This window comes from Uloborus diversus, chromosome 1 (genome assembly GCF_026930045.1).
Source record: "Uloborus diversus isolate 005 chromosome 1, Udiv.v.3.1, whole genome shotgun sequence".
In the NCBI taxonomy this organism is placed as follows: domain Eukaryota; kingdom Metazoa; phylum Arthropoda; class Arachnida; order Araneae; family Uloboridae; genus Uloborus; species Uloborus diversus.
Genome location: NC_072731.1, coordinates 56,092,110 through 56,117,941, shown reverse-complemented (window position 1 = coordinate 56,117,941; position 25,832 = coordinate 56,092,110). Strand labels below are relative to the sequence as shown.

The following is a 25,832-nucleotide window of genomic DNA, read 5'->3' as shown; positions in this document are numbered from 1 at the left end:
GCTAATAATTATTTGGGTTTATCAATTGCTTTTATGTTTCGAAGAGGGGAAAGCATAAATGTTACATTCAAAAGAATTAAGAAGGCAGGGGAGACCTTCAATGTTTTCAGAGGCAAGTGTACATTCTGATCATCGTTGAAAATTTACAAGATCATGTTATTTCTATCTAATGATATTTTTTTCATTATTAGGTTGTAAAATAAACTTCTTTAAAACGACAGTCGGTGTCCCAAACTATTATCTTTTGCTGAATACACGAAAGAAAGATCAAAATAAAAAGTGTCCCAAGTTAGGGAGGGAGGTCCCTAACTTGGGACAATGAACATTTTTTTTTTGTTTTATTTTTAAAAGGACAAATCTACACTTAAACCTTGTCTTGAAGGGACGTAGTAAGGCACATCCTGAAAAACAGAATACTTCGTTCGAATGGAAAACATATGATTAATATGCTGCTAGAGGTAAAAGTTCAAAACTGTCCCAAGTATGGGCACCTGACTGTACGAAAAATTAGCGGAAATTTTTAGCGTTTATGACCAAAAATCATGATTTTTAACTTTTTATGGACTTCTAAAACCTGGGTCCAGTCGTATTCGACTTGGGGCTCCAAATAGGAGGAAGTTCATTTTCGGGTCAATTACATAATTTGACGCCAATAAATATACATCCAAAAACTCGCTAACACCCAAAACTAGAACTGTAGCAAGGTACAAACAAACATTTATTTATTTATATTGGCCTTTTAAATTGAATTTTTCAGTGAATTCAAGTGTGAATCCAAATGGATTCGTATCCATAGATGTGAATCAGAAAGGATTTGGATTCATAGGTCTGAATCCGAATTTCGTATTCGGATTCACACTTGTGAATACGAATGTATTCGTATTCGGATTGACACGTTAAGGTGCTGTGAATCAAATTCGGATTCGGATTTACGAATACGAATATGCCATCTCTGGTTGAAACAGATATTTCGTTATATTGGTATTCGTTGTAACGAGATTTCACTGTATTGTAAAAAATCCTTGATGAATTTTGCATGATTAATATATTATTTGGCCTGCCGTCGCCCCTTGCTTTTGTCCGCTTGCGTGCGGTACACGCGCTGCACACCTGCTAGGGTCGGCCCTGATTAAGGCATTTAGGCTGTGCTGGTTGTGCTTAAACTTTTGTGCCGCACTGTATGGGATTAGGATTAGTGAGCAAGTATGGGGTATTAGGATTAGTTAGCTAGGTTCCAAGCGAAGGACTCAAATCTCGTTGCTACAAAGTGGATTATTAAAACAGAAACAGATAGTTTTTATAATTTATTGACAAAGTTTTGTACATTGCAAAATAAATATAAAATTGAACACTTTTTAGTCGGAAGAGACCAATTTTCGTTCAAAACATGATTGAATAAGTTTGAATTCTTTTTATAAAAGACTTAGAAACAAAACAGAATATACCATAAATTTAAAAAAAAAAAAAAAAAAAACACGACTTTCTAACCCATTCTTATGAACTTCAATCACATGAACTGGGTTTACTGGTCTAACGATGGGCTTAATTTCTTAATCTTAGTAGTCTTTGTTTATCTTGATTTTAGTAGAAGAATTAACGCAAGTTAAATGATAAAATATGAAGTTTTAAACAGCGGTCTATTTGTCAATGTGCATTTTCTTTCTATCTAAATGAATCAATGTTCGTTATAAGTTTCTTTTCCCCCATTTTTGCTTTGAAATTACTCATGTTTCACGTTGAAGCAATTACAACAAGTACACTTTAAGGTAAAGTTTTACAGGCAACTCGTAATCACTAGAAACAACTGTTGCACCGCGCTTCAGTACACTGTGGAATCGGATGTAATGCGGTTGCAATCATGCCAAAATGTGTTTCTATCCTCCCAAACGTCATTAAATTTCACGAATTTAATTTGAGATCTATTGGTACTCTTATCAAGTATGGTGTTAATTTATGTCTAACAAAATAAAATGAAAAAGGTTTCACTATACTGTGGTGATGTTACAATTCGGGAGCTAAACATGTCCCGGACATGGCTCTGAAAGCAGGCTTAGATTGAAAAAGCTGACATTTTTGGTTTACGACTGTGCTTAATTTCAAGCCAGTGCTTAATTTCAAGCGCAAGAAATGCGAAACGCCTTAAAAGACTTCAGAACTTATTTTCAGGAGCGAAATAGTCTAAGGCCCAGCTTGAAGATAGAAATGTTTTAGGAATTAATATCGAAAAATTCAATCCTAATCCCATGGGACGGCGCAATCAAGTTCCAATTCAAACCTTGATTCCTGAACTTTTAATGCTAACTGAGACCAATTCTGTACCGGACTCAAAACATTAAACTAGAAAAATTAAGAAGGATTTAGATAAGTAGAAACAAAGATTTGAGACTATATACTTGAATTTCAAATTTCGAAACGGACTCAATTCTAAAAATTAAAATTTTTGCAGGTGGCAAAAAAAAAAAGTTGAATTATTTGACTAATTTAAGTATCCCCCCCCTTTTTTTGTAACATTGTCGACAACTACGCCACAATAAGGCAAAATAGTATCCACGATGGAAAATTTGAGTGCGAAAATGATTGTTATAGTCTGACCACGGATTGTATAGAAAGGCAAACATCCATTTTACAACCGGAAATAAACAAATCTATTATTTTTAGCGATGTCAGCTTTTGCAGAAGCAGAGTCTCATTCAAATGAGCGGAATATGCGCACTTTTCCCCCTCATTCAGATAGATTCGTCTCATCTGGACGTTTGAAAATTCCATACAATCCGTTGTTGGACAGTACAGATTTCTAAAATCAGTCCTCGAAGTTTATCCGATTATTTCAGTAGTAAAAATAGCATTATTTTACTCTGCATCATTCGCATGTTTAAAAAGGAAAAAAAAAAAAAAAAAACTACTTTTCACTGCATTGTGTAGTGTTATTATGGATTGGAATTAGATTATCATACAAAAAAAAAAAAAAAAAAGAGCTACCATAATGTTTTTACTAATAATCTTTGACGAACATCTGTCGGCCACAGCAGAATACCTTCAGAAAAGATTTCAAAAGCTTTAAGAAACCTTCAAAATACTTTCAGAAGTCTTCAAAAAGCTCTTTGCTCTGTAAAATAAGAGCTTTTTTCGAATTTGCTGCAGAAAGTCATGTGCTTTTTCACTAGGGTGAAAACCGGATATCAATCTATTGGCTCAAAAAATGTTAATATAGAAAAATATGAACACATAAAAAAAGCAAAAAACCAATTTTGAATAACCTTGAGATAGGGTGCCACATTCATCAATTACGTAAGGGTCTCGAGGGGGAGGGGGTTTGAAAAATCTTTACATATCCTTACTTTGGAAGGGGGGGGGGGAGGGGTCAAACCCATTCTTACGTAGTATTTTCCAAGTCGATATTTTACATTAGAAATCGCGTGGTCTTGTGGTTTGGCAGAAATCATTTGCGTCTGACGGGTAAAAAACGTATTAGGATAAGCTGTTTTTTATTTGTTTCACAGTGAATAAATAGTGTAAAATAAAAAAAAAAGAATCTCACTATGTATGGCAGGTTTTATTTTTAAATCATATCGCATCAAAAAAAAAAAAAAAAAAAATGTCGAAAAAATATTCAGTCTAAATTCTAATTTTTTAGTAAATATTTCTTTACACAAAAATTTTTAATTTAATAATAGTGAATTTAAAAACGATTCCTGTGTTGTAAGATTCGTTATTTTAGTATTTCGAAAAACGGAATGGAATCTTACGTAAGAACAGGGGGGGGGGGGGGAGGGGTTAGAAAAATCTTACGTACCCTTACATGGGGAGAGGGGTAAAAATGGCCAAAATCATCCTTACGTAATTAATGAATAACCTCTATCCTCTTTTCAACATTTGCTATTCATTTCAAAATATAAACAGCAATTTTCAACGGCATCATCAAAACTCGTTTCGTCCAATTTAGAATGGTGTTTAGGAATATTAACTTCATTTTATTCTCTCATACATTCATACAACATCGCTTTCGGTAATTAATAATGGAACTAAATTCACATCACAAACGATATCCTTTGAATAGGAATCTAGCTGACATTCAGCTAGCATTAGTCCAGTAACTACTTTTTTTTTTAAAACTCTCACATACAAATAAAGCAGTACTTTCAGCAATCTACTAAAATGATAAAAAGTTCCATGAATAGTTTATAAAATGTAACTGACGTCGCAGATCAGTTGTCAGTTCTTTGTAAGAAAGCTCTTTAAAAAATATATCCATCTTTGGAAGATACTCTTACATTAGTCTTTGTCGTGAAGTTTTCTGTAAAAACTTTGTACATAAGTAAAAACACATTTCCAGTCTGGCTTTTTCATCAGCACCATATCTTCTACGTCCAGTAGTGGAGCAATGTCTGCTTTTTCTCTGAAAAAAAAAGAAAAAAGGTCTCTCCAGTGCTAATCTATATAATCACATCATATTCTTCAAAACAATTTAATGCGGGAAACCAGTTTAGGAGGCTAAACTTTAGTATTCTTTGTAATTTTTTCAACAGGAAAGAAATAATCAGAATTTCTTTAAACTTGGAGGATATTTTATTTATCTTTTGAAGTACACTTTTAATTTTAAAAAGTCATATCCACCAGAATTAGTGGAGTTAGAAGCTGCTGTCCATGGGCGGTCGCCATCAGAGCTTGTTGCTGGTGGGCATTACCGAAGCCACAACTTTGTCTGTAATCATAACAATTTTTCTTTCTCGTAAACAACATATTTCCGAAGAATTATCAAAAAATGGAAAACTGCACGGTTTGAATTGTTTGATTACAACGTTATGTTTTTCCACCCTTTTTTTTCACATTTCTTACATTAAAAAAAAATTAAGAATATCATCAAAGAGTTAGTTTCATGTAGAGTATAATTGAATAAAGAATATTAACACAAATTTTCAGAACGATTGGTCAATAACTCTTTGAACTAGATTGTCCACCAGTTGAAAAGTTGTTTCGAGAATAACGCGTTAAAAAAAAGAGTAAATAAAAAAAAAAAAATGCTGTGAACGTTTTCGAATCTCAACAGCCACTTTAAAAAATGGATTTTTCGACCCGTCTAAACTAGTTTCCTCTCTTAACACGCAAAAAATTAAAAATTTGGTAAAAATGCTATTAAAAATTGCAAAAAAAAAAAAAAAAAAAAAAAAAATCAGTTGACTCTTATGAAACAAGGAGGGTCCAGTAGTCCAGCCACTGCTCGCTAACACTCGCAACCCCCAAAGATTGTTTGGCAATTTGACACTATGTAACCAAAAGTACTGGAACACTATCAAAAATTCACATTTCTACAGATTTCTCGAGAAATAAAAGACCAATTGCTCTAATTTTTTTCCCATAAAAAGATACACGAGTGATTCACGTGAATCACTTTGGATCACGGGACATTCTATGTCAAGTGATCCAAAGCTTTTCATCACGGAAAAGCACCTCTTCTTTTCATGGATGCATGAACTTAAAATGGATGATAACTCAGCATCAAATATAGGTAGAAAGATTTGGTAAAAAGTTCAATTTCAAAGTTCATTAGTTGCTGTTTGATATGCAACATGACTAATTTCGTAAAAATTTTAATTTTTAAAAATTTAAATTGAAATTTCTCAGAAAACATATAATGAATTTTTTTAAAAATTCCCCAAAACTTTTGTGTATTTTATCTTCTATTTGTACAAAATTTCAGGTTAGGATCTCAATGGGATCATATTTTTATGAATTTTTGAATAAAATTTTACTCAAGGAATAATGATATTTTCCAAATTCTGTTTAGTTAAATATGGATCTAGTGAGCAGTAAGTAAACATGACTGTGCTTGATATGAGCTGGGATGAACTTGTAGATTGATAAGCCCCCCTCCCCGGCCACCGCACCATCACTCCCTTTTTTTTTTTTTCAAAACTGTTTTCAAAATTAAAAAAAAAAAGCTGGTACGTAAGAGTAATAATCAAAACAAACGCTGCCAAACATCAGAAGTGACTGAGGCTCATAAATGTGGGAAAGGGGGGAAAGGGGGATCACAAACACTAAAAGTTGGGAAAACTTTAACAGACAAAAAGAACCACGAGGGGTAAACTCTTGATACGCCGTATGCTCTGAAATATTTTTTAGACATTATGTATATGATGCATACACATATTGTGTGTAATGGATTGCTGGGAGTATACCCTCAGAAAAACTGATGGTAACATCATTGAATAGAACCCTACTCATTTGCAGTTTTTTTTTCGGAAAGTGGGATGCTAGAGTGATGGGGGGAGGCAGTCTGGAATGAAGCTTAACAACATGGAAGGTTATGCTCAAAAGAGCAAAGTTTGTTTGATCTATAACTGCTTTTAATATATGTATAGATAGATCTGGTTGCATTACTCTCCTTCACAACAAAAATTAAAAAGAAAACAAGCAATAAAGAAAAGTAAAAACAGCTGTTCTCCAGATATTGTAGAAAGTTATGTGTGGAGAGATATATGATCTGATACTTTGATTTATTTGTAGTTTTTTGTGAAAAAAACGAAAAAACATTAAAACAACATGGGGGAAACACTATTTTGCTATGATCTTGGAATAAACGATTTCTTTCCTCCTTCCGAAATTGAGGGTTGGTGCTGGGGTAGGGGGTAGGGAATGAAATGCATCATAACTTTCCTTATCAGATATTGGATTAATCAAGTACGCTTTTGTGAAGTTATGATGTAAAAAGAAACATTTGGTCTGGGGAAAAAAACATTTGGGGTAAAAATAATTTTCAATTCAATCCCCGGGTAAAGCGTGATACTAGTATGGTGTTAATAATATGTATGAGAGGGGGGGGATATACTTCGTCTTGTTTTAAAGAACCTTTACCACATTTAAATACTAGTTTATTAATCATTTTGTTTCATTTTATTTCATTTTATTTTTTTATATTTTGAAAACTAAAAAAAAAAAATTATAAAAAAAAACAAGATTAAAATTAGTAGTGCCAGGGGGAGGGGGGAGGGAGCTTACCAATCTACAAGTTCATGCCAGTTCATTTCAAGCATAGTCACATCTACTTACTACTCATTTGACCATCACCCCCCAGAAAGAAAATCCCACATTTAACTAAATAGAATCTGAAAAATATCATTATTTCTTAAGTCAAATTTTATTCACAATTTTATCAAAATATGATCACATTGAGATCCCAACTTAAAATTTTGCACAACTAAAGATAAAATACACAAAAAACTTTGGGAATTAAAAAAAAAATCATTATTTGTTTTCTGAGAAATTTAAATTTTAAATTTAAATTTTTAAAAATGAAATTTTTTAAAAAATTAGTCATGTTGCATATCATGTTAAACAGCAACTAATGTACTTTAAAATGCTTTTTACCAAATCTTTCTACCTATATTTGGTGCTGAGTTATTGTCCATTTTATGTTCAAGCATCCGTGAAAAAAAAGAGGGTTTTTCCAAAATTCAAAGTCTCATAAATAAAAAGATAAAAATCTAAAAATTTGTACTTTTAATTACATTGAAGTGTAAGGGTACAAACGATGAGCCAAATTTCAAAGAAATCCAAAAATGTGCGGGAAAAGATTTCTCAAATTTTGGATCACTTGACATGAAATGACCCATAACTCCAGTAGTCATTTTCCAATAAAAATTAAGTGTACTATCCATTTGGGGGACCAGCAACAAATTGAGGACACAAAAGAATGTTTTTGATCATTTTTCATTGTAAATAGCTGGGAATAAGCTATAAATTTTAGAAATAAGTTAAAAAACTATAATAGAATTTAATTTTATATTTTTGTGAAATTATCTCTTATATCCACGGAGATTTAAGCATTTCTTTCAAAACTACAATTTTTTTTTTGAAGGTTTTCGGTTCATATCACGCATAGTTTTTCGTCAAACTTTACTAAACTTTCAGAATATTTGACAGCATATCAGAGAAACATAGTAATAGAATTTGAAGTTAAAATATTGAGAATTTAATGAAATGCGAACGTTTAAAGCAATTAATTTTTCACTGCGCATGCGTGAAAGAGCGATTTATAATCTTCTTAATCGGAAGCCCAAATAGATCCTACAACTCATAAAAAAATTCCACTTTGATATCTTTAAAAGCTAAAAAGTTATCAGCGATTTAATGAGCCGACTTTTAATAATTCTTGGCAAGACGACGACTCGTGAAGGATCCGTTCTTATCATGAATCACTCTGCTACGATAACAGGAAAGTGTTGCCAGTTTGCGAAGGACCCCTTACCATTCGTCGCCTATCCAAGGATTATAGAAATTCGGCTCGTTAGGTCGCTGATAACTTATAAAAGACTATAATCTTAATATATAAAAAATCTTCTGTGTGGACGTTTGTCACTATAAGGCTTTTAAACGGCTGGATCAATTTTGATCAAATTTTTTGTGTGTAATTAAAATGTGGCAAGCATGGTTTCGATGCGCGATGGATCGAATCGGAAACGTTTTTGTTAATTAATTAATTTAAACATTGGATGGTTATCTCTCCCAAAGGATTAATATTTATTTTAACCTATTGTTGAGCGAGAATTGAAATAAATATTTAACCCGTTGCCAAAGGACAATAAGAAAGCCAGCTCTGCTTTTTGTAATGAAATGTCCTACTGTGACATGTCAATTGAGAATAGATAAAACGTAGAGAGAGAGAGAGAGTGAAGCCTTCATTTCTTGAAAGCAACGATTTTAGGTCCGGTGATATATTTTAAAGTAAAGTACTGGAAGAAATCGGTTACTACTGTTACTGTAATTTATTGTATCTTTTGTTCATTTGGGGAAACATTTTAAAATGCAAAGAAATGCTTTTGGTTTTTAAAGAGTGTTTAGTCTATTTAATTGAAGAGTGTTTATCTTACATCGAGAGGGGGGAGGGGAGTGATTTTCGCTTATTCAGGGAACTGTTTTACATTTATCATTTTTTAAACGATATCCATTCGATTGTGTGTTTTTTTTTTTTTTTTTTTTTGCATATGGGGGACGTTGCAGCGGGATTTCCCGTTTTTATTAGATGGGAAAGTTATTTTTTTAATACTTAATATCTGAGAATGATTTTTATCCTTTGAGTATGGCTAAAGGAACAAACCATGCAATCTCTGAAGACCTTTGAAGTACGCGAGAAAAAATAGTTGATAAAACAACTGCTCAGTGGAACATTAGATAAATCAAATTGTAATAAATATGTTCATTCTGACACCAAGCAACTTAAAACATTTTCTATTTACTTACTTATTTCAACAAAACGGTTGAAACACTTGATAGTTTATTGAAAAATTTCAATAAACTAACAATTCAAATTTTGATAGTTTATTGAAACTTTTCAACTGACAAAGTTTGAACAGAACAACGTCTGTCAGGTCCTCTAGTATATATTATAAACTTTAAAGATATTGATGTGAAATTTTTCTATGAGTTGCTGGATCTATGTGAGCTTTGGATTATGAAGTTATAAATTGCTATCTTTCGCGCATGCGCAGTGAAAAATTAATTGCTTTAAACAGTCATATTTCATTAAATTTTCAAATTTATAACTTCAAATTTTATTATTATGTTTCTCTGAAATGCTGTCAAATATTCAGAAAGTTTAGTAACGTTTGACTGAAAACTCTACGTGATATGTACCGAAAACCTTCAAAAAAATTTTTGTATTTTTGAAAGATATGCTTATATCTCCGTGGGTATAAAAGCTACTTTCACGAAAGTAATAAAATAAATTCTAGATAGATTTATTATTAATATATTTCTGAATAATAATAATTTTATTATTCAGATAATTTGTGATATATATTTCTGAAATTTGTAGCTTATTCCCAGCTATTTACAATGAAAAATGATCAAAAACCTTTTTTTGTTTCTTCAATTTGTTGCTGGTTCCCAAAATGAATAGTAGAATTAATTTTTATAGGAAAATGAGAACCGGAGAAAACCTTTTATTGGAAAAAAAATTACAGAGCTATTAGTCTTATTTCTCGAGAAACTCATAAAAATGTGAATTTTTGAAAGTGTCCCAATAGTTTTGGTCATATAGGGTATTTGGTTCGCGAATGATGGTTTGTAAATAATGATTTGTAGGTGTTGCGAGCGTGACCAGGGCCTGATTACCGCACAGGTCAACTAGCCCAAGGGCCCATCTTCCTAAGAGACCCCAAAGCACTTAAAGAATTATGCATACATTACAACTATAATAAAAAAGTAATGACTTGTTAATAAAAGAAAAAAAAAACACTCTTAATGGAAAACTTTTATTCATTCTACCAGTAGTGATTTACCTTGTGAAAATAATGAGGGGCCCCGAGATGAATAAACTCGCTTTATAAATGATTTACATAGTTCTGTGATAGACAAAGCCCAAAAAATGCATTCCAACGAGCCTCAAACTTGTAAATCAACCACTGCATTACGCTATGAAGTCTTCAGGGGGCCTCCAAATTATTGTGGGCCTAGGGTCTCATTTTTAGTTAGTCGGGCCCTGAGTGTGACCGTACGGTCACGCCCGCAACACTTCCAAATCACATTTTTTGAATATACAAGAAAACGTTTAGGAAGTTGTGTGTATCCTCATATTATGAAACAGAATGGTTCTTTATTGTCAAATATGATAATTGAAAAGACAAAGTTCAAAACTCAGGTGGATTTATCAATAGGGTCGTTTCCAAAATTTTAAAAGTATTTTTTTCGGAAAGAGCATGCTTCAAAACATAGAATCTGACCATTTTTTAAATAATTTCTTTAAGTTTAATATTTAAAAAAATTACTTAAATTGGTGCTCTTTCATCGTTTAACGCTTCTGCCGATGACATCACAAATGATGAAATGCCATTCAGTGTTGCCATTCACGGTCCAAAATATTTAATTCGCATCTTTACGCACGTGTATTGGCAACGAGATGGTTGATAGCAAGCGTAGAGCTCAATTTTAATTCGCTTCTTGATTATCATAACGTGCAAACGTGGTAGAAGGATGCGCCAAATTGCATCATTTGTGACGTCATAAAGACCACGCCTTGTTTGAAAAAACGGACATTTTTAAAAATTAACTGAAAAAAAAGAAACTGTTGGGAAAATGATAGTATTTTCTGGGTCCATGTTATTATTATTTTTTTTTTTGCTCATTCTATCCATTTCAATGACTGAAAGTAGTACTTTTGACTGAAGGAAACTACTCCATTGTTGCACTTAACAAACACACTCTGGAGAAGTATAAAATGTTAGATCCTGGTTTTCTTGCGTGAACTTTATGAAAAACATGAACTCTAATTCCATATAATGCAATGAAATTTTAAAGATTCCCAGAAACAGTGTTTTAATAAATTGTTTTGCTCAGTAACGGACGCATCTCATAAGATAATGTCCTTTATTGAGCTAAGAAATACAAGGTGTCGCAGTGTCCGAAAAATCTTTGACACATTTTAAAAATTTGTAGAAAAGCAACTAATTGCCGTATTAATATGCAGTTCGTGCCGTAAAACTTCACAGGTTCAAAAAAGTTGTATGACATCGTAAAAACAAGGAAAAAATAAATAAATAAAAAGGAAAAAAGTAAGTATAAGTAATTAACATTCACAGCATATCACCATAGTAAAAAAACAAATCGTCATAGTAGAAAACAAAAGTCATGTGAGGGGTTTAATCCTCATACATAACAGCGAATGATCGAGTAATGCTAATTTCATCAACAATGAAGCTCGCTCCACGGCATGATAATTTGATAATACTTTTTAGTAGCGTTTTACATGCAGGGAATGCATTATTTTGGCAAGACTAAACTGGATCCGAAAACTTAACTGTTTTACTGGTAAGACTCATTTCAGGAGAATGTAGAAAAGAAAAAGTACTCAACAATGAACGCTATCTACTGAAGTTTAGGGTTTATCCACTGGAGTTAGGGTTAAAATTCCAACTAGCAAAATATCACCAAACAGGCAGTGGCTTTGTTCAAATGTAGAAGCAATTTTAACCCCTCATATCTTGACGGGTGACTTTCGAGTCATTATACATGGTTCATTCAAATCAAACCCGGTCAGTGCGTCCAGCTTCACATTCGACGCTAAAGGGTGTCACGTAACTGCGGGAATGGAGGCACCATCTATTGGTAGAGAGACGGACGCAGTTGCAACGTTTGATGTTGCGCAGCGAACATGTGGTTTCACACCGAAGAGAAGGTGATCACAGAAATTATCGTCCACTATGGTACATGTTCTTGTTTTTGACCACAAGGACCCACTGCTTGTTGAGTTCCTGGAACGGGGAATTACCGTCAATGCTGAATGTTATCAAGCCACTTTACATATCCTTAGACTGGCCATTAAGTTGAAGCGGCCAGGCATGTTGTCCACACACTTCCAATGCGGTGAAGACGACATTGTAGCAGTTTTGGTGGGAAACGCTGGAACATCCACGGTACAGTCGAAACCTTTCATCTTGTGACTTTCATGGGTCAGATTTTTCAGAGGTCAGATGTTTTTGGACCTCTGAAACAAGCTATTTGTGGACATCGATTCACAACGGACGGCAAAGTGTGTGACGGGGTCCAGCCGGCCAGGATTCGACAGCAGCTTACCAGCTTCTTCAAAGATGGAATCGACTGACTAATGTCGCAAAGGGATAAATGTGCCAACAGTTTTGGCAACTATTTTTGAGTGAATAAAATCGTTACCGTTATTTTACACTAGTGACCAACGGGGATGAACTTGAGTACCGTTTAAAGTTCGAGCAACACACGGTGCATACATTTAACTCTGGGCGGTCATTCCAAGCTTGTCAGCTTGCGAGATCGAGATTCTCTCTCACATGATCGGTTGTAACGTAGAAAAGTCGCAAAGTAGTATTCTAATCTACTCGAACCTAGCCGCAAGCTGTGTTCGAGTAGATTTAAAATGCTACTTTGCGACATTTCTACGTCACAACCGATCACGTGAGCGAAAATATCGATCTCGCAAGCTGACGAGCTTGGAATGACCATCCTGGTAATGAAGGGTTTCTGTTTAACAAAATGATTAAACACTTCACATGGCGTTTGATTTTTTTCACTGTGATAATACAGCAATTACCTTATAATTACACTTTTTTCTTTTCTCATTTTTTTAAGATGTCATAAAACATTCTTAAATCTGTGAAGTATTATGGTGCAAACCGCATATTCATACTACAATTTGTTGCTTTTCTATGAATTTTTAAAATGTGAAGGATTTTTCGGACATCCTGTGTTATTTAAATTTTGTTTCTGGAAATCTTCGAAACTGCATTATATAGAAGTTCATTATATAGAAGTACATTCCACATTCTTCACATAGCTCATGCAATGAAGCAAGGATCTAATTTATTTGGGGGCTTTATAAGGTGTTCTATACAGCAATCGATACATCTATTAAAATTAAATTGTTCAAAGCTATATTTGAATCAATTGGGAACTAAAGGAAGTCGAGAGAAATAACACTGCTGTTGGAAAACCGATGTTGGCCTTCGGAAAGTAGGCTCGGTTTGTTCAGGACGAATTTCTTATTTGATGATGAACATTTCGCAGAACATTGTATGAAAACAGATGTTGACAGACAGAATTATACTTACTCCGCAATCCGAAAGGCGAGATCAAAGTTGTATCTCCTGTTTTTGGGATTGAGAGATTCAAAATCGAAAGCATCTGGATAAAAATGGTGAATAAGGGCGCAGAAAGCCATTCCATCATTCCACGAGGTAGAGAAATTCGTGATATCCACTTTCTTAATAAAGAAAAGAAATATTTTCATTTTCATTAAATTTTACTCAAATGTAATGTGCCAAATATCTGAAAAGATGTCTGGGGGGAGTTGAGGCTTATAGAGGACATTAAAAAAAAAACTGCTTGGACATTATCTTTGTTTATTAAATGTTCATAATGGAACATAAATTCAAAGTAAGAAAGCAAAGAATCAGCTTTGAATTTTAATATTTGTTATTTCATTAGGTTAAAAGATTCATTTGAATGAAGCAAGCTTATTGAACATTGGTAACACAATTACGGAAATGTTTCGGAATTGAAGTCCGAAACATTCGTGACCAGGATGAAGCGTAAAGGGTAAATAATAAGAATCAATTGCCCACTCCTTGTAAAACGTATTCGCCTTTGTAGTACAATAACTGCTGAAAGACAAATCGTTGGACATGACGTCGCAAAAAAATACTAAACAATTCTTCCCTGTCCATATCCTTCGGTACAGATTCAGTATTTTTATGATGTACCGTGAATACGAGCTACTTTGGGAGGCATTTTGGAACTTTTTTCATCTTTTCTCAATAATTTTGTTACTATTCCGATTTAAGAGCTCTGGTAATTTAATTTACACATCTGGAGTACTCTTAATTTAATTTTTGAAAATGTATAATTCTTTTCAGTGTTATTACCCTTTTAATTAGTTTTTTTATTTGGGCCATTTGAGTTACTTTGCTGATAAATTCTCGGTAAATAGCAATCTTATTTTGATTTCAATCAACTGCGATGGTGCAGAAATTGCCATAATTTACAATCCCCATAAATATAAATGATAACAGATTTTTTAAAAAATACTAAGCTCTTTTCATAATGCACTCAAAAGAACAAAATAACTTTTCTGTGTAAGAAAGGACAATCTTTAAGTATTCCTGTAGTTTTCAATTATTCCATTGAAATGACTCCACAAACGAGGAAAGTGCTCAATGGGTTTTATATTTAAACATTTAATGAGAAAATTACATGAAATTTGCTGGCTTCCATCCAAACCGAAATAATAATTTTATTTTAGAATTTTAATTTTTCAGCGTTAACTAGTACCTTATGATAAAGCAAATCATTTAGTGAAATCTCGAAGTCTAAGTTTTCTAGTTGCTGAGATATAAGCAAAAGCAGGCCTCGGATTTTCCCGTGACAATCAGGCCAAGCATAATAAAAGTGTTTAATAAAAATAATAACCAATTTGAAATGAATTTCGTTTCGAATCCAAATTTCCTACTTTCGACAGATATGAGCATTAAATTAAGCCACACTTGGGAAAAATTGAATCAAGTATTTTCGGGATTATGTATTACAACTCGGGACTTGCAAAATTGCCAAGGTTAGCTACCAGCTTATCTTTAAAGTGTGTTTAATCAAGAGTAATAAGTGCTCAAATTCGTGTCCGATATTTTTGCCAAGTTGTTTGGTTTTGAGCCAGATAGGTTTATTTTTTCTTCAGCCAAGACAAATCTGATAAGATGAAGCAAGGCCAACATCTATCACGAGTTTGATAATTAAGTGCTAGGTAAACTATCTTACTTTTTTTCTTTTCAAATGGAGATATTATCTGAAATCATAAACGCTGATTACGAGAAGTGAGGAGAGCAGGCGACCGGATTTCTCAAGTACCCTTCATAAGCCCACGTTTTGTCATAGCAAAAGAATAAATAAACAATACTTTATCTTTTTTTAACAGATTCAAGATTTTGGATCGAGGATTATTTGCTAGAAAGTGTATCTTTGGCAGCAATGTAAACTGACTCCATATTTCTGGAATTGAAATCTGTTAAAACCGTACAGTTCCATAATGTTAGTTCAATGTCCAATAGTTGCATTATTCTAGAATTGGAAATGTGCCAATAAATGTGTTCTATCAGTACAGTAGAACACCAGTGAAAAAGTTGCATGGTTCTATAACTGGAAACTTGCAAATAGTGTGGTTCTTCTATATGATTAGCATTAACGCATGCAAAATGTTCTAAGTAAAAGGGAATCTTCCCAAATAATTCCATTTGTAGATGGTTCATTGCCCGAGAGCCTAGAGGTCCTTTTGACTCAGCAGTTAAGTACTGGGCTAGGGTCACAAAGTTCCGTTCTTCTAACACCGCCACGGACACGCGTCGCTCACCCTCCACGTCTACATCCTCACGCTCCCTCAACGCCAACAGTTTTAAGAACAAAAACTTAACTAAATATTTCACAAATTCAATACCTTCTTCTAAATCTAAACCAACGCCGTCTTTATGCTTGGGCTGAGCCGAAAAGTGTGAAACGATGCTCGGTCACATACCACAAGTGGGATCCTGGATGCGATTAAATTCCTTTTCGGATGTTACTCCTTCCTTATATTCGCAATTCTCCACACACTTCCCCTAGCGCTTTCACATATTGCGGAGCTCTTTGAGCTTATCGTTTTCTAGAAGGAATCTTTTGATTCAAGAGCAGAAAAAATAACATATCCAATCCTTATCCAGCTCAAATTTTATTATTGTATCTTTACGCTATTACAATGCATATCCTCATGTAAATAACTAACCGCCAGCGGCGACCAGCTGGTTTGCCTTTGTACGCCAAGGTTGTCGCCTTCGGCGCTACTTGAACAAATTTGGCGATGGTATAAATGAATCTATATCAATTTTATTTATTCGCCTTTTTGTGCCGAGATTGCCTCTTTCGGTGGCTGCTTAAATAAATTTGATGGCGGTTTCAAACAATCTATGATTAATTTAAATAAAATATTTTCTAGATCTAGCTCCATTTTTCAAAAAACTGTGCGCTTTATTCTTTTAATTAAATAGATGAAAAAAAAAAAAAAAGCTCTTAAGCTCTCTCCTTGTGCCCTGTAGTGTGCAAAACGTGGTCTCTTGTTTTTATACCAAGTTCGCCGGCTATGGCGGCTGTTTAAATAAGTTTGGCAGCAGTATTAATTAATCTGTTTCTATCTTTTTCGTACTTTCTATACCTATATCCAGTTGCGTTTTGTGTCATTCACCTTTTTACGCTAAAATTGCCGCCTGTCTACCAATACGATCTAGCTCTATTTTTTTTTTTATCCGTCTCTATTTATTTTAACCTCCCCGCCCATTTCCTAATCAAAAGAAAGATCATTAAAAAAACTGCACACTTTATTCATAAAATTAAATAGCGAAAAAAAACCCTCTCCTTGTTTCTCGTAGTTTGCAAAAAGTAGCGTTTGCAAAGAAAAAAAACCCTCACTATTTTAATTAAATTAATTACGCAAAAATGTAACGTGAAATACATACAGTCCGGCGGGGGGAGGGGGATTGAAAAAAAAAAGAATTCCTAAAAAAAAGCAAATCGGAATCCAGGCATGACGTTACGACAATTGAGAAAGCCCTATCATGACGTCCAAATGGAGAAAGCTTTTTTTTTTCCTCTGATCGGAACAACGCGGTAGAAGATAAAATGTGTGACTTTGAATTTAAAAAATTGTAAAAAAAAATCTATTGCATATTTTTGAAAATTTTTTTTTCTGAAGAGGGTGAAATGTTTTGCCTACTACATACTAAAATTTCAGACAGAAATCTCTCATACTTTTGGTGGTATAATTTTAGAAAGAATTAAACCCAGGAAAAAGCCAAAAATAAAGGTTTTTTCAAAATTTCATAAAAAAAAAAAAAAAAAAAAAAAATATCGCGTATTTCTGAAAACTGTTTTTTTTTTTTTTTTTGAAGAGGCAGAAATGTTTTTACTACTGCATACTAAATTTTCAGAAAGAAATCTCTCATACTTTTGGCGGGATGGGTTTATAAAAAGTTAAACCCGGGAAAAAACGCAAAATAAAGGTTTTTTTAAAAATTCACAAAAAATTCAAAAAGCGGTCATCTTTAAAAACTTTTTCTGTTATCACATTTAAAATTAAATTCCCTACACTATAGTACAAAAAATATTTTCCTGGTGCGATAGGTTGGGGATCTGTGACGAATTAAACACAAAAAAGGGCTAAAAATCACATAAAACATTTAATTAAGAAAACACTAATTAGAAATTTAGAATTTCGGCCTTGAGGTGCACGCCCTCGGGTTACAATCGATTTTTGTGCTAAGTTTCAGAGCTGTAGGTGCTATGGGGGCTTCTAGACATCGGATACAAAAAAAACCATAGAACCACCTTCTGCTTTTAGATAGCCGATGCTCGAGTAACCCGCGTGTTTCAACAATGAAAACTCACGCCACGGCATGATAATTTGATAATATGTTTTGGTAAAGTTTAATATGCAGGGAAAAGCTTTATTGAAAGGCTGAATTCGATCCGGTAACTTAACTGTTTTACTAGTAAGACCGTCATTTCAGGCTGATTGGTTTGACTGGGTTTTTTTTGGCAAAAGAGCTTTGATAAGCTATACTGCGCCATGTCATTTCAGGGGAATGAAGAAACGAAAAAATAGTCTACAATGAACGCTACCTACCGGAGTTTAGGGTTAATCTATTGGAGTGAAGGTTACAATTTCAACTATCAAAATATCACCGAACAGCAATGGCTTTGTTCAAATGTGGAAGCAATTTTCACCCGTCATACCCTGACGGGCGACTTTCTAGTATCTTAATAAAATAACTTATGGCAAGGAATTTTTTCCAATAATAAATTAAGGCAGCAATATTTTAATAATGACTTGGTCGTGATTCTTTTTTAACCACCGACACACAAAGGAAGGGGGTTACAAGTTTGACGTGTCTGTGTATTTGTGTATCTGTCTGTGGCACTCTAGTGCCTAAACGGATGGACCGATTTTGAAAAAAAAAATTGTTTGAAAAGAGATTTGATTGAGAGTGTTAATTGACGAAGATATTAATAAAAACCTCTGAAAAATTTTTCGCGATTTTTGCAGTGAAAACAAATTTTAAAATTTAGTACCAAAATGAAGAGTCATTTTTTCTGCGTCTAACAGAATGTTTTGGAAAGCAGATTTTAAATACGGCTAAGCCTTTATTCCCACGATTGGTAACCGAAAATTCATTGTTTTTCATTTCCGACAAGAAAATTAAACACACAATGATTTGAAAAGTTTATCTGTTGCCAGTTTCTATTTAATAAAATGCTTGTAATTGATTTTAACAGTATAAGGCTTTTAAAATGATTTTCAATTTTTCCTCTTGATTCTATTGCGACTCAATCGGGGTTTTGTAAATTTTTAACCGACTTCAAAAAGGAGGCGGTTATCAGTTCATACCGTATGTATGTTTTTTTTTTTGTTCGTCCACTCACAGCGTCTCACCTAGTGAACCGATTTTGATGATTCTTTCTTTAATGGATAGGGGATGGCTCAACTTAGGTCCCATTACTTTGTCTGACCATATTTGTCCTTTAGAAAAAAAAGTTATGGGCAAAAAACCATAAATTTCATGCAATTTCCCTATTAAATGATTAAATATTGTAACGAAGTTCGCGCTTATCTTCCGTGAATAACGGTGGCTCAGTAGTAGAATTCTCGCCTTTCAAGTGAGCAACCCGGGTTCAAATCCCGACTAAGACATATTGAATTTTACTAAGATTTCGTGTATCTCGTAATTTCTCGAATGTTCTATTGATTTCTGTATCTTTCCGATTCTGGAAAATTCCGGCATTTTCTCAAGTGGTAAAGATACATTTTTAGTGTCAATCGCTTAAAATTTAAGATGTGCTTATAGTTTTTTTTTTTAGTATGTAGCATTTTTAGGAAAAAAAAGGGTAAAGTTTCATGATGGTAACTTCTTACTTTTACAGAAATATATACATTTACACCAAAAAGGATGAAAAAAAAAATTTTGGAAAAAATAGAACCGACTTCAAAATTGCTCTAAAAAGGGAAAAATAATTTTATTCTTTAAACACCATCGATAATACTTTTAAACATAATTTTTGAAGTTAGAACAGTTCATTCACCGCCATAATTCAACTACAACTATAAATTTTACCAGGCCTAGTTCCTTTACTACCACATACATTATGCATTGATAACAGCATCTTTGAGTAACGATATAAATGTTTCGTTTCTAACTTTGGATGATTTTCTGAAAAAAAATATGAACGAAGCATGGTTACACTGGATTTTACTTTTTGTTTTTGCGCCAACTTCAAAAATTATGTTTTAAAGTATTATCGATGGTGTTTAAAGAATAAAATTATTTTTCCCTTTTTAGAGCAATTTTGAAGTCGGTTCTATTTTTTCCAAAATTGTTTTTTAAATTTTAGTTACTTGTTATTGCAAAGTGTTTTTACGTCTGGAATGCTTTTATTTTGTTCATAAAATATTTATTTATATTTATTTTTACTGGCAAATCGACTTTTAGAATTCAATCCTTTATAACAATTAATTTTTTATGAGCAGTTAGGCACTTTGCAAGTTGTATCCGTGATTCTAAAGACATTGAAACAGAAAATAACCATTGTTTTATTTCTCAAAACAGAGCATTTTAAGCTAATAGTACAGTTGAGCTGGAAATATTGTCTCAGGAATGGGATTTAATTCGGCTAAATGCCCACGCTTTCAAGTTTTATCTAAACACTTCTTCGGCGGCTCGCACAACCAGGTACAACTCTTCTACCGAAGTACGAAAGTACAGCGCCTTCGTCGCAGAGGTGTGCACAGGGAGGGGGGGGGTGTATGGGGATATATAACCTTGTATGCTGCATGGGACACCTGTTGGTCCGGGCCCGAGTTTGAAGGGGGCCCGAGATTTTTAAAACGAGGGGTGAAATATATGTAGAGACGCCCCTGCTTCGGCACTGTACTGCATTCGGCTTTGATTAACGAAAGAAATTTAAGTGACTTTTTCGATACGTAAATTACATTTCTTTAAAGGAAAAGACGAAAAAAATATCGCATCAAAAAACACATCACCTCGGTTGATACATTAATTAATAAATAGTGTGCTAATTGTTTTCGCTGAACAGCTCCAGAACCATTTGATTATGAACTATTCAATAACTAACAAAGAGATAAATTAGGAACGCAGGATAACGTATGCTTGAGAAAAAGAAAAACTTCATTCTGTGAGTCACCTTGCCAGAATGATGGGTAGAATTATAGGGAAAATCATGGGGAAAAGTGTTCCGAAAGAAGGGAACACATCTTCCGAACGAAGAAACGAAAGGAGAGAATGTTAGATTTGTGATGGTTTTTAGTTAATATCTCCGCTAATTAAGGTCATGCAGCTATGACACATAGCTAAACATGTAGCCGAGAAAATTACGAATCTATCGATACCTTGTTCGATGCTCAGTTTTCTGTCGTTCACCAGGAGTAGCGATGGAATAGACAGATAAAGTCACAACAAGTGTTATTAATTTTAGATTTATGGTCACCTGAGAGTTTTCTTGTATCTGAAAACAGGAAGAGTCTAAAATAGATTGAGCTAAAAATTAAACAATAAGTATTTTTTACAACTTACCTCATACTCTCGAGTCTTGCTTTTGCACCAGTGAAGCAGCATATCTTTGATATCACTCGCACTTCGCATCACGTTACCACCTCTGTTCTGAAAACTAGAAAGGAACTAAAGTAAACAAATAAAAAACGAATTTCACTGATTTATACGTTATTTTAATTTACAAGTTTTACCACTGCATTAAAAAAAAACTTTTCCCCTTTTTTTTCACATAATGTAGGTTAGCTCATGCTTTATCATGTCTGTTTGGTAATTTTTTAAAACTTTCAATATGATGAATGAAACTTTTAGAGGTACGAAAAGAAAATTTTCTCACGGCTTAGTGGTGGAATACTGAAACAAATTGCTTTGATCGATTCTCGACAGCCCAAACTTGGGAAGCTTCTCTCATTTATTCAAATTCTAATTAATGAAGATCAGAGTCACAGTAGCTTTGAAGTGAAACGATGGATCTTAAACGCCACTTGTGACCTGTATAGTCCAGCAACCTTGTCACTTGAAGGGAGGGGGGGGGGGATACCTTGCGCCAGATCCAGCAGTTCTGGATTTTTGCCGAGTTGTTTATGATATTGGTCCAGTAAATAATCCAAGTTTGTGACCTCGACCGCCGAACGGAAATTAGCCAGAAATCGAAAAGACACCGTGAAATTTTAGAGATCACTGCCGTTTTTCCCAAATTTAAGCCTAAATGATTATTTTTTCAATAATATGCCTACCGCAATATTATTTTTGATTATTGTTACAGGCGCAAGAGTGATCATAAAAACAAATGTTGTGGCTCCCCTAGTTAGTCTCCATTCCTGGTGGAGGGAAAAATGCAGTGGGTGGCACCGTTTACTAAAAAAACTCACAATTCGTGAATCGTATGAGATAAAATTGGAAAAAGTGGCAATAGAAGCAACACAACAAGGCCTTTTAATCCAATCTTTGTTGGTTTATGAAAAAAATTCCTTTTAGTCTATGAAAGGGATTTATGACAAGGTTGCGTTCGGCTCTCGAGGTCACATTTCGATTATTTATTGGGCCAATATCCTATACAACTCGGCAAAAAACAGAACTGCCGAATCTGATGCAAGGTCTGATGTATATGGCAAAAGTATTTGTCATTCCAAGAAAAACCTTCTTAAAAATGCTTTCTCTTGAAAATTTATCTTGTTTTGTAATGTAGGCAAATATATCATGATTACCATCGCCAAATCTTCAAAAAATTGTTTCAAACGTTGCATTAAGCTCTTAAGAATTTCCTGGCATATTTCATCTGGGCGGAGAAAACCAGTTTCTAAATCGAGTTTTATTATTAAATTACAGCCAGCCATTAGTTTCCTTCGAATGAAAAAAGAGAAGCTTTGTTACTAAATCCTAGCTCATCAAGCTCAGTCGCTGGGCAAGATAAACCAAGAGAACCTTCATTAGCACCTGTTCTCTGCACAGATAAATTGTGTGGTATCATTTATTTTTATACAAATCCTTTCGCTGAGTGATGAAGCAGCCAAGAGCGGCTCTTCAAAATAATCCGAAAGGGGTTCTGTTTCGCAGATCAGAGAAGAAACAAAACTTACTTGGGTCTTGATGGGGAGTGCTTGTTTTGGACGGCATCCATCTGCTGAAACTTGGCCTTGGCCGAGAGTTTCTGATTGTCTGCAATGAAGTGGAAAAGAACACTTCAGCTCAGGGAGAGACAAAAGGGTTAGCTGGTAAACAACTGTGCGGCGGAAGAGCAATCTCAATACAATGCACATCGCAAAAGCGCGGCGAGAAGCAAAGGGGTCTAAGTGCCAAAATTTAAAATTTCGAGATAACCTGTACAAATGTAATTACTAGCAGCCCTGGTAGATTCTGCTACATGGCATGTGTATGTGTGTAAAGGCGTGCGTGAGTGTGTATGCGTATGAGCATGCGTGTGTAGGAGATGGACGCCACTGCCCTAGAGAAGTAGATTACGGGGGACAGTGCTCAGGACCAGAGGAGCCGCGCCGGTAGGCGTTGGTGCTGCAGACGCCCCTGGTCCTGAAAAAGGAACTACGACATCAAGGAAGGATGGTCAAGTGAGAACAAGAAGCAGTCGTGATTGCTCAAAAAAATCAATCGAAACCTACCTAGGATCTGAACTTCAAAGGCGTTTTACACGAAGCTTGAAAAAGTCCCATCCCTTTGCTTCTCACTGCCGCAAATGTCTTTCGTTGAGGTTTTCTACATACAGTAAACCCTCATTAATCCGAACTTCGCTTAATATGGTCGGCCATTTAGATGTACATGTAGTATAAATAAAAGGCGAGTTAGGGCAATGCATTTTTGTCGGCCGTATCTTTGTATTTTTGTAATTTTTTCTCATGCAGCCTTATTTTCTCTCATACAAGTTTGCTACATTTGGTTGCAATAGTTCAGTGTGATCATGGTAAAAACAGATCATTTGCGAACGATCCCTCATGAATCGTCGTCTATCCAAGAGTCATTCAAATTCGGCTCATTAGATAGTCGATAACTTTCTGAATTTTAAAAATATTCAATTGGAATTTATCATGAGTTGAGGAATCTAGTTGGGTTTCAGATTATGAAAGTTTTAAATTGCTATCTTTTGCGCATGAGCAGTAAAAAAATTGCCTTAAATGTCCATATTTAATCAAATTTTCAACATTTTAATTTCAAATTTTAGTATTATACTTCTCTTGCATGCTGTCAAGTTTTCTGAAAGTTTGGTAAGCTTTGACGAAAAACTTTGGGTGTTATGAGCCAAAAACCTTCAAATAAAATTCGTAGTTCTGAAAGAAATGCTTAATATCTTCGTGATTAACGGTGATACTTTCTCGAAAGTATGTAAAACAATTGTTCATAGTAAGTTAACCAATTTCAGAAATTTACAGCGTATTCTCAGCTATTTACGATGAATGGTGATCAAAAAATATTTTTGTTTTTTTTTTATTTATATAGTACGTACATCCTAATGGTTGTTCGAATTAAGCTAAGTTCGATTGAAAGGGACCCGTATTAACGAGGGTTCACTGTAAGTGCTTTTACAGTATTGAAAAGTTAAATACAGTAAAACCTCGACAAACCGAAGTGATCGGGATCGGACCACCTTCTGTAAATCGAAATTTTCGCATAAAAGAGAGATACTTGCAATGGCTGTTAAGAACTCGTTGAAGTACTATCTCTGCATTTAAACATGTACAAGTTTCTAATGAAATCAATTTTACTTACTCTGAGTTTGCTTCGGTAAAATACTTCCAAACGTGCAATCCACTGGTGCTTTCTTCACAACAGGTGTCACTGGAGCTAATTTCAAAAAGAAAACTGAATTTAAAAAAAAGGGGAAAAAAGAACATGATTTAGTTCTTTAATAATTCAGCTTCTGTTAAGTCTAATTTTTTCAATGTTTAAAATCCATTAGTTCTTTTCCAAAAGCTGGCTTGATTTTGTGACTATTGTTCCTATCATGAACGTAAAATTTGAGTTGGATTTCCTTTCTTAAAAAAACGACGAGAGTAAATAGGATGATAATGAAAGATAATGATGATTAATATCCATTTCTCAAACGAAAATCACTAACAACCGTCATTTTCGTATCGTCGTAATTTAGATTCCGTGTCCTAAATAGAAGCAAATTAAAAAGGAAGTTCCGGAGCTTATTAGTTTTGATATTCCACAATTAGCAAATCAGTATTACTCAACACTAAAATGATCATGCGTTTGTGAGCATAGAGCAAGAGATTAACGGGGTAGAGGACGATGTAAATATTATCTTAATATATAAAAATCAATGTCCTGAGATAACATATTATATATATATATATATATATATATATATATATATATATATATATATATATATATATATATATATATATCAACGCACAGCCGAAACCGCTGAAGCTTCAGACTTGAAATTTGGCAGGCATGTCAGCATGATTACAAAAGTAACCACTAAGAAAGGATTTTTCGAAATCTCAATTAGTTCGGGAGAAATTAATTAAAACCCCTTAATTTCTGCGAAATTAAAAATCTGTCATTGAAATTCAAATCCCTTATTTTCGAAGGCTTTCCTCCATTCAAATCATTATTCAGTACTTCATCTTAACTTTTGGTCGATAGCGAACTATAAATTTGATATTGTTTTTGTTTCTCACGTGATTCTTCGAGGCTTTTCTCAAGTCAAATCATAATGTTTCTGTCTTTTACTTTTATTTTTTCAAAACTAGAAACGAAGTTTTTAAGAACATCATCACAGGCGGACTATCCTTTTGAATTTAGAAGAGTGCAGTTTAATGTTAAAGTTTGCTTTGCAATAACCATTAATAAGTCACAAGGACAGACATTAAAAGTAGCAGGGATCGATTTAAGAGAAGACTTTTTTTCACACGACCAATGTTAGGTAGCTTGCTCCAAAGCCAGTTCATCAAGCAGTTTAATAATTTTAGCACCAGAAAAAAAAAAAAAAAACTAAAAATTTTGTATACAAAGAAGTTTTAGCTTAAACATAGGTATAACAATAAAATGTGGATGACCTGTGTTTGCAAAGATAATCAATACTTAAAAAGGATCGTTAATAACAGTTAAAGATCGGTTAAGGACAAGGGCATATATATATAAGGAGTGCAGGGTTCCCCGGATCCTCCCCAAATTAGAAAAAGTTATAGGTAATAAGTAATTATTATAGGGGGTTTTCGAAACTAGGTGCACCAAGCACTGTTAACCCTTGCTAATACCATT

The 25,832-nt window shown here is 33.9% G+C and overlaps 1 protein-coding gene across 3 annotated transcripts in view; it reads right to left on the bottom strand.

Annotated features, from left to right (window-relative positions):
* Positions 1-1,307: 1,307 nt before the first annotated feature.
* The window catches only part of LOC129229769 (smoothelin-like), a 112,557-nt gene continuing 88,032 nt past the window's right edge, over positions 1,308-25,832 (bottom strand). For all 3 annotated transcript variants that reach the window (XM_054864151.1, XM_054864157.1, XM_054864143.1), the window contains exons 6-10: positions 24,324-24,398; positions 22,685-22,763; positions 21,129-21,222; positions 13,578-13,729; positions 1,308-4,396 (exon numbers count right to left, since the gene is read on the bottom strand). In XM_054864151.1, the coding sequence (XP_054720126.1) occupies positions 4,273-4,396; positions 13,578-13,729; positions 21,129-21,222; positions 22,685-22,763; positions 24,324-24,398 (524 nt within the window). In that variant the 3' untranslated portion in view covers positions 1,308-4,272. The remainder of the gene's footprint in view (positions 4,397-13,577; positions 13,730-21,128; positions 21,223-22,684; positions 22,764-24,323; positions 24,399-25,832) is intronic.